Raw genomic sequence first — 13,631 nt, forward strand, 5'->3', positions numbered from 1 at the left:
GTATCATTTCAGATGTTTGAATCTAGAATAAAAAATAAAAAGGCACAACAGAAACACCCATAGATTCAGAGAACATTTTGATCATTACCAGATGGGAAGGGGGTTGGGGAGAATGAATATAAAGGATGGAGAGTGTAAGAAGTACAAATTGGTAGTTACAGAAGTCATGGGGATGTAAAGTACAGCACAGGAAATATAGTCAGTAATATTCTAATAACTAGTATGGTGTCAAGTGGATATGAGACATCAAGATGCTCACTTAGTAAGTTATATAATGTCTAATCACTGGGTGGTACACCTGAAAGTAATATAATATTGTATGTCAGCTATAACTAAAACATAAAAATGATTAATTTTTTTGCATTGCAAGAGGGATCTTGGGTCACCATATTTACACCATTTATTTTTATGCTCATTTCTGACCATTTCTCTTGGGTAAATTCTTATCAATAGAAATAATTTTCACTATCCCATACATTTAAAATTTTTTGAAATATGCCATCAAATTTACCTCAAGAATGATTGAATAATTTTGTTTCTACCAGACAAACAAAAGGGTGCTCAGTTTCCAATACCGTCACCAATAGTGGATATATTTTAATAAGCTTAACATCCTGTCATTATTACTAATTTTCATTCTATTTTAATACATGTGATGTTGAAACATACAATATTCACTATGGCTTGTATTTCTTCTCTGATGAAATGCCCATTCATACTCTTAGCCTATTTTTTCAACTGAAGACTATCAATTTCACATTGATTTGCAAACACATCTTGGGTATAACTGATGGTAACCCTATCCATTATGCTATATCAATTCCCTAACACTTCGCTTTTAATTTAATTTAATTTAATTTCTTCTAAAACAGACATTATTTTTATGTATTCTGGTCTTTCCACATTTCATGATCTCTTCCTCTTATTTTATGCTTAGAAAGAAATTAAACTCTCACGTATTAAATATTAGTATTTTACATTTAGTGTAAAATCTAAAATCTTGACAAGTCTGTTTCCAATTCTGCTTATTCCAATGACCACCTGACTGATGGTCTTGGAGATGAACCAACACAACTGATTCCTCATTCAATCCTGGAAATGGGCAGCCACTTATTTCCCATGATAAAAATGAACAAGGAGCCAGATGAGCAGGCTGTGCCTCCTGGAAAAGAAATATGTGCATGTATGCACATGCGTGAGTATATGTTTGTATGTGACTGTGTGGAGTGGGACAAGCAGAGGTTATTAACCATGCTACTAACTTCCAATTACATATAAAGCCAGAATGGATAAAACCACAGGATGTCAAGCATCCCTGTGGATGAATGTGGAGGTAAGAGAAACAAATGAAAGAACACAGAATGCAGAGGACCAGGTTTATTTGGAAAAGCAGCTCACTGGTTTTGCTAAATCAGAATGAGATATTTAAAAGATACCTACAAGTACAGAGGGAGAAGGGAAGAGAGTCTAAAGGAGACTCAGTATGGTACAAGACTCCCTAGGACAGCCTGAGGAGCAGTACTGAGCCAGTATCAGAGCCTAAGGGACTGAAGACTACTCATAAGCAAAGTATTATATATTGGTCTAGGGAAAATGAAAATATATCCTCTAGAGGACAGTAAAATTAGAATCAAGTTAGCATTTGCTTAAAAGATTTAAGCAGTGTCCTGTCAAGGTGTGACCTTGCATATTCACCAACAACTGGTGAACCTCTGACCCTGTAGAGACTTTAAAAATCACTCTTGATTTTGAGGCAGGCAAATTTTAAAATAGCACCTGGCCATGACACTTGGCTTGGTGTGCAGTATGTAGGTGGTCATTACAGAAGCCTGTCTACACATGACTTCCCCTACATACCGCATTCTCTCTTAGGTTTATTCTAGTGCAATGTTTAGAGAACTGTGAGCATAAAAGAAATTTGAAATAGGTGAATATATTATTAAATTTGTGTGGAAGCACAAAAAATCCCTTATAGACAAAGCAATCTGAGAAAACAAAGGTAGAAGTACCAGGAACCCAGATTTCAACTATATTACAAAGCTAAGGTATATAAAACAATATGGCATTGGCATAAAAACAGACCAATGGAAAACACTAGAGAGCTCAGAAAAAAATCCATACATAAATGGTCAATAAATTTATGAGAAAGGAGTCAAGGATATACAGTGGAGAAAGAATAGTCTCTTCAATAAATGGTGTTGGGAAACTGGACAAAGAGATGCAAAAAAGTGAAACTCAATCACTATCTTACACCATACCAAAAATTTACTCAAATAGATTAAAGACTTGAATATAAGACCTGAAACCATAAAATGCCTATAAGAAAATGTAGGTGATAAGCTCCTTGACATAGGTCTTGGTAATGACTTTTTGAATCTCAAATCAAAAGCAAAAATAAATCAGTGAGACTAGATCACACTAAAAGGCCACTGCACAGCAAACAATCAACAAAATAAAAAAATAATGTACTGAATGGAAGAAAATATTTGCAAATCACATATCTGATAGCGGGATAATATCCAAAATATATAAAGAACTCATACAAGTCAATAGTAAAAACAAAAACAATTTTATTAAAAAAATGGAGAGAGGATCTGAACAGACATTTACCAAAAGAAGACATACAGATGGCCAAGAGGTTCATGAAAAGATGCTCAGCATCCTTAATCATCAGGGAAATGCAAGTCAAAACCACAATGAGATAGCACTTTACACCTGTTAGAATGGCTACCATCAAAAAGACGAGATAACAAATGTTGGTAAGAATGTAAACTGGTGCAGCCATTATGAAAAATAGTATGAACATTCTTCAAACAATTAAAAAATAGAACTCCCATATGATCCAGCAATTTTACTTCTGGGTATTTATCTGAAGAAAAGAAAAAAGATGTATGCACTTGCACATTCATTGCAGAATTAGTATCAATAGCCAAGACATGAAAACAACCTAAACTTCCATAGGTGGATGAATAAGTAAATAAATTGTGGTACATATGTTTAAAATGTATAATATTATTATATATGAAATATTATTCAGTCAAAATAAATAAATAAAGAATAAAATCTTGCCATTTTGACAACCTGGATGGACCTTGAGGGCATTATGCTAAATGAAAAGTCAACAAAGAAAGAAAAACACCATATGATCTCTCTTATATGTGGAATCTAAAATAAATAAATAAATAAAAGCACATAAATAAAGAGTCTGGTTGTTGCTAGAGTCAGGGGGCAAGAGGATGGGACAGAGGAGAAAAAATTTTAAAAATAAGAAAAACTGAGAAGGGAATAATGCAGGCATAGTAAGAGTTTCCAGGCTGAACAAACAGTAAGTTCAAAGGCCCTGAGGCATGCCAGTCTTGGCTTGTTTGGGCAAGATCAAAAGTTAATATAACCAAAGCATGGAGTAAAGAAAGAGTCAGAAGAGGAAAAAAAGAAAAAAAAAGAAAAGAAAGAAAAAGGAGAATAAAAAGAGGTAGTAGTAGTATGGAATGTGTCAACATAATATTAAATTGTAACATAATACCTCATAAGATTAAAAATACCCTTGAAAATTAAAAATATTAATTTTTCTTAATGACAGATTTTTTTTCTATTTCACTTTAGCTGCAAAAGCTTTCCACAGGCATACAATTATACATTCAATTATTCTGTTTTAATAAACAAAATATAGGTCTTAATAAACGCATGTTTAAATAACGAAACTTCCCAAAATTAAATCCATTTAAGTGAAAAAGTTCAAATCCCTCAAGAGTTCATGAGAGTGTAGAAGAAAGGAATCAGAAGCAAAACCAACCCCTGAATGACTTTTTGACACAGTGAAACTCTAGTCCTACTCTCACAAGGTCAAGCACCCCTGTGGATGAATGTGGAGGTAAGAGAAACAAAAGAAAGAACACAGAATGCAGAGGACCAGGTTGATCTGGAAAAGCAGCTCATTGGTTTTGCTAGCTCAGGATGAGGCATTTAAAAGATACCTACAAGTGCAGAGGGAGAAGGGAAAAAAGACTAAAGGAGACTCAGCATGGTACAAGACTCCCTAGGACAGCCGGAAGAGCAGTAACGAGCCAGGTGAAAGGATGTTAACTCCGGTCTTGATGCTCTGAGACAACCATGGTAGATTCAGGGGAAAGGTGGGCAGAGTGTCAAGATATCTTTGCTGTTGAGGTGAAAATGACAAAGTCGCCCTGGTCGGTTGGCTCAGCGGTAGAGCGTCGGCCTGGTGTGCGGGGGACCCGGGTTCGGGTTCGATTCCCGGCCAGGGCACACAGGAGAGGCGCCCATTTGCTTCTCCACCCCCCCTCCTTCCTCTCTGTCTCTCTCTTCCCCTCCAGCAGCCAAGGCTCCATTGGAGCAAAGATGGCCCGGGTGCTGGGGATGGCTCCTTGGCCTCTGCCCCAGGCGCTAGAGTGGCTCTGGTCGCGGCAGAGCGATGCCCCCGGAGGGGCAGAGCATCGCCCCTGGTGGGCATGCCAGGTGGATCCCGGTCGGGCACATGCGGGAGTCTGTCTGACTGTCTCTCCCGGTTTCCAGCTTCAGAAAAAAATAAAAATAAAAATAAATAAAAAAAGAAAATGACAAAGTCCAATTTTTTTTAAACATATCCCATCATTGGAACTTGAACTGCATTTTTCCTTAGTAAAAGGCCTAGAAGATTTTACTAATTATAGTTAAAGCACTACAAATAAAAAGGACAGATATTTCAGAAAGAAAGAAAGAACTGGACTGCTTGTTTGCATCCATGTTAGTAAAATATTTTTGTTGCCTTGTTTTTTTAAGAAAATCGATGTAAAATAATTGACATTTTAAAATGTGTAACTGTAGTCCCCTCCCCCCCAATGCTGAAAATATACCTTAAAAACAAGTATTTTCAACTTCACTTAAAAGCTATGTATACCCAAGAGAAGAAAACAAAAAAAAATTGTTCCATTGTTTTTCTGAAGGAAATACTTATCTTTCATTTGGCACTGTTAGTAGTAAATACAAAATGTTCAGCATAGAGCTTGTCCATAGTAAATGTTCAATTACCTGTTCCTCTTTTTTTTTAATTAAAGAGTAGCAGATTCTGAGATTCTTCTACTACTGTAAATTTGGACTTCACATGACTTAGTGCTAATGCCCTTTCCACATTTCAATTGGAAAAGCTTACCTCTTGCAAATGAGACTCCTTTTTCTTTGCAGATAAATTTAAATGTTTTTCAAGAATAGAATAGTATTTTTCACTCTCCTTGTCAAACTTCTTCTTTCCATCCTAGGAGATAACAATAATAATGAAATATTCAAATTAGAGCCTGAAGAAAACTTTGATGTTTACCAATCCCATCAAATATCAAATAAAATCTTTAGTGAGCTCTATCTATGTGCAAGACTACATGGAATAGAAAGAAGGACAAAAAACCAAGTCATTTGAATATGTGTTCTCTCAAAAAAGCTCATGGAACTTGTATGTCTGGAGGGGGCCAGACTGGAGACAGTAGAATCCCTTGGAGCAATTTATAACTGGTTCTCAATTAGAGATGCTGATTTAGCACATTTACAACAAGAGAAAATATCTGATTTAGGCTATTTGGTGATTGGATGAGATAATATATAATCATTTTGGAGAACTGCTGGTGCAGAGTCTTTTAAAGAAATCATTATTTGCCAGGCATAAAAAGACTTGATATTTCAAAAAACTTGTTCTCAACAGTGAAGGAAAACAGACTTTAAAAGCGTAAAATCAGCCTGACCAGGCGGTGGCACAGTGGATAGAGTGTTGGACTGGGATGCGGGAAGGACCCAGGTTCAAGACCTCGAGTTCGCCAGCTTGAGCGCAGGCTCATCTGGTTTGAGCAAAGCTCACCAGCTTGGACCCAAGGTCGCTGGCTCGAGAAGGGGTCACTTGGTCTGCTGAAGGCTCACGGTCAAGGCACATATGAGAAAGCAATCAATGAACAACAAAGGTGTCACAACAAAAAACTAATGATTGATGCTTCTCATCTCTCTCCATTCCTGTCTGTCTCTCCCTATCTATCCCTCTCTCTGTCAAAAAAAAAAAAAAAAAAAGCGTAAAATTATTAAACCAGCTAATTCAAAGTCAAATCGAAAGGATTAACAGTATCTGCATCATATACTCAACATAACTAATAACTGACCTTCACTTACCCCTAAAATAACGTTTTTGTTTTGAAGGGGCAGCTATAACCAGGATGTCTTTCGGTCTTTTGCAAAGGAGGAGGAGGACTTTTTTTTTTTTTTTTTTTTTTAATTTACAGAGACAGAGAGAGAGAGAGAGGGATAGATAGGGACAGACAGGAATGAAGAGAGATGAGAAGCATCAATCATCAGTTTTTCGTTGTGACACCTTAATTGTTCATTGATTGCTTTCTCATATGTGCCTTGACGGCAGGCCTTCAGCAGAAGGAGTAACCCCTTGCTCAAGCCAGCGACCTTGGGTCCAAGCTGGTGAGCTTTTGCTCAAACCAGTTGAGCCTGCGCTCAAGCTGGCAACCTTGGGGTCTTGAACCTGGGTCCTTTTGCATCACAGTCCAATGTTCTATCCACTGCGCCACCGCCTGGTCAGGCAGGAGGAGGACTTTATCTTTCATCCTAACACAAGCTTCTATAGAAATGCAAATGAAATTAATCCTAAAAGGAACAGGACATGCATGGGCATATAATCTCCAGGCATAAATATGTATGCTTTTTCCATTTATGAGTCCATATGAAATAAATACTAGGTAACCACACTCAAATTTCACTGGCTAAAAAGTAGTACTGTTCTTTGCTTTTATTTCAGTGTTTCTGGAAGAACAATCTCCGAACCACTTTAATTAGAGTTGAGTATTTTTAAGCTTATTCAAAATACAGATTCCTATTTCTCTCAGCCAGAAATTCAAGCATTGTTTTTTTAAAAAAAGCTTTACTATGTTGTATACCTTAAATTAATATAAGCTTGTGTGCCAGCTGTGTTTGAAAGAAAGATTAAAAAACAAGCTGTATGATTATTATGCATAATGTTTTGCTTCATTATTTGCATAAGTATTTGGAAGAGGTTAATTAAAAACAATGGATAAGTGAATGGATGGATGGATGGATGGATGGATGGATGGATGGATGGATGGGGCAAGGAAGGAAAGAAGGGAAAAAGGGAGGAAAATACAGACAGAACTCTGGACTGTCTTTCCCACTATTCTGAGGTTGTCAGATCCAGGTTTATACATCTAGGTAATTCTATCTTGATGGCACTCTGAAATTTTTATACCTCAATTATATTTCAAGGAATTCAGCATGGCCTAATTCCATACAAGGAATGTTAGAAAGTTAATTGGTAAAGCTGCACTGAAGAGTTCAAATCACTTTCAGACCATTTAAGAAGCACTGATATGTTTGTACTTTACAATATCATATCTATAGATGAAGGGGGGGAGTCAAAACCCTCAAAGAATTTTCATTACCTAAGGAGAAAATGTGGTCCTAGTAGGAGAAATACTAATGAAAAATAAATCCAAAAAAGGAATGTTGAGAAACTCATATAAACTGTGCAGACCAAAAGAAGCCAGAAAGCCCCAGGGTCAGGATGGGAGGGCCTTGTCCTCTCCACTCTGGGAACAGTGGCTTGAACATTTCATCCTTTGCTTAGTGGTGTTACTCTTAAACTGGTGTTTCATGCCCACAATTCACCTGCCCAATCTACCTCTCCAAAAGTCTCTCTCACTAATCCCTTTTGAGCTCTTATTCCTTTGTTTCCCTCCTCTCCAAGTCATCTTCCCTTTGATATAAATGCTCATTTCTTCAAATTTCAACATATTGAAGTTATATCTCCTTTCAGTATCCAACTCAAATAAACCTCTTTTCTCCATCATCACTCCCTTGGGAATGCTCATGTAGCTTATGGGTTTCTCATACTGTTCATGTTCTACATTGTAGCAGAGAAATTAATGTATACCTTATTCCCCTTAAAACTGAATATTTCAGAGTGCTCAATAAATATTTAATGGAAAAATAAAACTTTTCCATTATAACACTGGTCAACCATAATGCCTCATTGACATTCCATTTGTTCAAAAAGCCAATGTCCGTGTTACAAGGGACAATTCTGCATGAATGGCCTTAATTCAAACCCAATAGCATATACACCGTTGGGGGCCACCAGCTGCATTACAGAATAGTACATAAAAGTGGTTCACTTTTGTCTTTCAATGGGGACTTAACAGTTCTCACTGTATACAGACGAATAAACTGGTTGAAGGAGAAGAGAACACAGCTGTGGTGACTACACTTGCATCTTTGTTTTTGGTCAGTGCTTGATGGCATTTTTGGAAATGTTAATTCAGGGCCAACACATCAGCATTCCTGGCAATGCAAAAATTATTCCCAGAAGCACTTCTTGGACTCTTGTCCAAAACCAGGCCCTTCACACCATCGAGCCAGCAAAAAAAGGTCTATTCAAAGGTTCCCATGATAAAGACAACAAAACACACTCAGGTCTAGCATAAAATTAAAGAGCTAAGTTTGAAGAGTAGACCACATGAAGGACAACTATAATCTAGAGAAGCATATTCCTGAAAACAATACATACTTCTTGTAACTCGCATCTCCCCTAAAAGTCATAATTTACTGCTCATGTAAGCCAAGTCTATTTGAACTTACTAACTTAACTTGTCTCTCTTTACTTGTTGTGGATATCAACCTAAGATTTTCCTCTGAAACCAGTGCTGCAGAGGGAAGGGAAAAATAACCCATGAACTTTTACTACATGCTGTGCATGGTCAACTGTCTTCTTATTTTTGTGGCATGATCCATAAAATACTAATTACATTTTCTGTAAATCAACTGTGAGTAGATTTGAACTAGGGAACTATTAAAAAATGAAGACATGGATGTATGCTTGTGTGATAAGTGTGTACGTGATAAAATATTTAAAAACAGATCTTCAGAAATGGCAAACTGATTCCCAACCTTATTAGAGTTGGAGAACATATGAGATAAATTCTGAGTCTACAATTTGTTTTCCAAACTACACTGCATTTATTCTAAGCATAGTGATCATACTGTCACTGAGCTTCTAAGCTTAGCAGCTGTGGTCATGCCACACCTTCACTTTACACACTGAAGTGAGGAATGGGAGGAAACCATTACAACAGGAGGAAATCATTACAGGAGGAAATCCAGGTGTCAATTTTATTCAATTCTATTACATATAACAAACAAAACACAGTAAAATAGTTTTAACTATAGGTATATCATACAGATAAAAATGTTAAATTATACACAATTGTTAAAAACTAGACCAAACCAATGCCTTCCATAGACCACAAGAGGTTTACAAAGATAAATATCAACCACAACATTTAGAAAATCATAAATAGAAATTCTTGGGGTTTTTAATTGCATTTTTTCTATAAAAGACTACTACAGAGTTTTGTTTAAACAATTTGTCTTAGCAACCTTTATTTTAATGTTATCATGCTATATAATTTTTAAATGAAGGCAGGGACAATTTATTTTCTATTTATTTTTAAATGGAGCACATATTTAGAATTTATGCATCAGATTTTTAAGACAGCCCACATGCTATAATTGAGACACAAGATACTACAAAATTTCCCATGCAAATGTGTCACCATGTCAGTGTAACCATAAGCCCTACGAGTATATTTTGAAAATCCCTTCAAAAGATTTCATAGTAGTAGAAAAAGTAATATGAAGAGTAATAAATGCCAATGGCTACATTTCTATTTCAAAAGTCTGTGGAATTCTTGTAAACTGACACTGTGGTTTGCATTGTGAGAGGACTACACCAATCCTGGCTAGACTTCTTCCTGTTCTGATGGTGGGGTTAACTCACTGCCTAAAATGGTGGCCCAGAGTGACATCACTATTTCTAAGCCCCAAAATGGCCAGATGGTAGGTTACTCCAACCACATACTGTGTAGGAGTTTCCTGAGGCCCAAGAGATTCTTGGTATCCAGAAGCCCAAGTTGTTGAGACTCTCAGTAAGCTTATACAGCAGTGTCTCCCTGTGGGGACTGCACCCAAAGATTCCCAGTCTCTCCAACCCATTCTCCATCCTGTCCTTCCTCCTCCTCAATATGCTGAAATATAGACATTCCAAAAGGGCTCCTTCCAGAGTTAATTGCATTAGCATTATTCACCATATCTCTCCTGGTCCCACTGACCTCACCACTGTCACCACCAGGTGATCAGATTCATAAGAACTGAAGGTTTCATATTTGCATTTATAAGGATCTCCTACAAACTAGGCAGACAGAAAAACCAAGAAAAATATATGTGTGAAAGATGTGAAGAGATAATACACAGAGGAGGAAAGCCAAAAGGGTAACAAGCATATGGAGAGTTTTCAAACTCATAAATAGCAAGAGAAAAGCAAATTAAAATATTACAATATCATATCATATCTATCTGACACCAGCAAGAGTCAGAAAGTTGGATGACACTACATGTTGAGTGCATGCGGAGATACAGGAAGCCTTAGGTACTAAGAGGGGCTTGTAGCAGGGTGACACCTTTCTAGAGAGAAATGTTGTGCTACTGAGTAGCCACCTGGATGCCCAAGACCAGCTTCTGGGTGTACATTCTAAAAAGATCCTTATAGAAAAGTCCATAAGGAAACAGGGATGAGGACAAGCACCTGTGGGAACAAGAAGACAGCCAGGATCTTCATCAGTGGACATGAAACGAATTAGAGGTACACTATGGAGAGCGACACAGAAGTCAGAATAAAATATTATGGGTGGATGGATCTTAAAATACAATTATCAGTGAAAAATAAAAAATATATATTTATGGAAGTTAAAAAGCCATGCCTACAAATTGATACTAATTTTACAAGAACATAAAACAAAATAAATACACATAAAACTCATATGAATGGTTGCTATGAGAGAAAAATGTGAATGAGGTATGAATAAATTAATAAAACACAAAAGAGGGCTGTGAACTAAAAAAGAAAATAAACTGAAAAAAGATAAGACCATTAGGAGTTTAACCAGAAAGCCCAACATCTGACTAATAGAACTACTGGAGGGAAAAAAGGAGTATAGGAATTACCTGAAAAATACATGAAGCTTTCCAGACCTGATTTTTAAAATGTTTACATATTAAAATGATACAATATATGCAAAGTACAATAAATGAGAAAATACCCAAAAGATATAAAATATTACAAAACTATGGATAAAAATGAAAACCTAAAAGCAAAGGGCAAATAAAAACTATCAGAGGCGCTGGCCCGTTGGCTCAGTGGTAGAGTGTCAGCCCGGCATGTGAATGTCGTGGATTTGATTCCCGGCCAGGGCACACAAGGGAGGCGCCCATCTGCTTCTCTACCCTTCCCCCTCTCCTTTCTCTCTGTCTCTCTCTTCCCCTCCCACAGCCAAGGCTCCATTGGAGCAAAGTTGGCCTGAGCACTGAAGATGGCTCCATGGCCTCTGCCTTAGGTGCTAGAATGGCTCCAGCCACAACAGAGCAACACTCCAGATGGGCAGAGCATCACCCCTTGGTGGGCATGCTGAATATATCCCGGTCAGGTGCATGCGGGAGTCTGTCTCTCTGCCTCCCCACTTTTCACTTCAGAAAAATACAACAAACAAACAAAAAACATCAGAAAACTCCACAACAAATTCACAGGAAGTTATAAAACAAAGATGCAGGGCCTTCAGTATTCTGGGGAATAATCATTTCCAACCCTCGGTTTCAACATCCAGTCCAAATGTCAGTATGGATTAAGGGTGAAATAAAAATATTTATAAGTATAGAAGGTCTCAAAATTTTACCAGCTCTGTATCATTTCTCAGGAAGGACACGGAGGGAGGTGGTCCACTAAAAGGAAGTAATAAACCCAAAACGGAAGGCATCAGATCTAGGAAAACATCGGTTCCAGGTGGCAATGGGAATTCCCAGGATATTCCAGCCACATACAGTATAATATAAATGTCCATGAAAACAGACCAGAAAGGTGATGAACTTGAAAGCAATGTCTCTAGAGGAAAGATGAAAATAAAGTGGAGAACTGTTGGTGGGACTGTAAAGTAGTACAGCCATTATGGAGGAAAGTATGGTGGTTCCTCAAAAAACTGCAAATAGAACTACCTTATGACCCAGCAATCCCTCTACTGGGTATATACCCCAAAACCTCAGAAACATTGATACGTAAAGACACATGTAGCCCCATGTTCATTGCAGCACTGTTCACAGTGGCCAGGACATGGAAACAACCAAAAAGCCCTTCAATAGAAGACTGGATAAAGAAGATGTGGCACATATACACTATGGAATACTACTCAGCCATAAGAAATGATGACATCAGATCATTTACAGCAAAATGGTGGGATCTTGATAACATTATAAGGAGTGAAATAAGCAAATCAGAAAAAAACAAGAACTACATGATTCCATACATTGGTGGAACATAAAAACGAGACTAAGAGACATGGACAAGAGTGTGGTGGTTACCAGGGGTGGGGGGAGGGAGGACGCAGGAGGGAAGGAGGGAGAGAGTTAGGGGGAGGGGGAGGGGCACAGAGAAAACTAGATAGAGGGTGACGGAGGACAATCTGGCTCTGGGCGAGGGGTATGCAACATAATTTAATGACAAGATAACCTAGACATGTTTTCTTTGAATATATGTACCCTGATTTATTAATGTCATCCCATTAACATTAATAAAAATTTATTTAAAAAAAAAGAAAAGAAAATAAAGTGGAGAAGATATCTAATGTGTTTGAACATATTAAGATGTGTTTGCAATCACACCTGTGCACTGGGAAACAAAGAATTTTCTGTAAATTTTAGAAGACAATTATTTACTCTATAAAACAAACATGCAAGAAAGAAACCATAATCAAAGAATCTGGCATGGCTCATCTATGAACAATAATTAACATTATGTGAACACTGACCCTTGATTTTTGAAAATGTGATTTAACTATATATATATTTGGAGGATGGTAGGAGAGGAAATATATTGCCAAGTAGTGGTGGTTGTGGTGTGATAAAGGTGCTAAATATTCATGTTCTATGGTAGCTAAATAACTTAATAATACCTAAAACTAAAGAAAGAAAAATGAGAGTGAGTATATTATTTAGTAAAACAGAGGAAAATATAAAACAGCTTCAAAAATTATATGTGGTTGTCTTTGGTGAGTGCACCTCTGGAGGAGAAGAATGGAGTTGGGAGCTGACTTATTTTATAATTGGTAAGCACTTCATATTATTAAATTGTTAAAAGCTATATATGTCTCTAATAAAAATTAAATTCAGTCAGAAGAAATGGGAAGGGAAAGCAGAAATTACTTAAAGAGATGAGCTATATACAGAGAGAAGGAGAAACACAGAAGTTGGAAGGGTACCAAGAGAACAGAAATTAGATTACCGGAAAGAGAAAGTCATCCCAGTATACTGACAGCTTACCCACAAATTCGTTTTCTATGAGTCCTTTATTCATTTTGGCCTTTAGTAAATGGTCATTTTCTGACCAGAACTGCTGCCTGGGTCAACCAAGACTGAGGTTAAAAGTGAAAGAAGGAACCAAACTTTCTTCAGTGGCTACAAATAATTTTGCATAGTAGGCTTCTGCACACAAGATCACAAGGTAGGAATAATTATCCTCATTTTACAAACATAAATGTATG

At 37.1% G+C, this 13,631-nt stretch overlaps 1 protein-coding gene across 1 annotated transcript in view; it reads right to left on the reverse strand.

Annotated features, from left to right (window-relative positions):
• ARHGAP42 (Rho GTPase activating protein 42) overlaps nt 1–13,631 on the reverse strand; it is a 294,437-nt gene that overhangs the window by 64,710 nt on the left and 216,096 nt on the right. Inside the window, exon 5 of the mRNA XM_066248014.1 lies at nt 5,147–5,248. Coding sequence (XP_066104111.1) covers nt 5,147–5,248 — 102 coding nt within the window. The remainder of the gene's footprint in view (nt 1–5,146; nt 5,249–13,631) is intronic.

This window comes from Saccopteryx bilineata, chromosome 1 (assembly GCF_036850765.1).
Source record: "Saccopteryx bilineata isolate mSacBil1 chromosome 1, mSacBil1_pri_phased_curated, whole genome shotgun sequence".
Lineage (NCBI taxonomy): Eukaryota > Metazoa > Chordata > Mammalia > Chiroptera > Emballonuridae > Saccopteryx > Saccopteryx bilineata.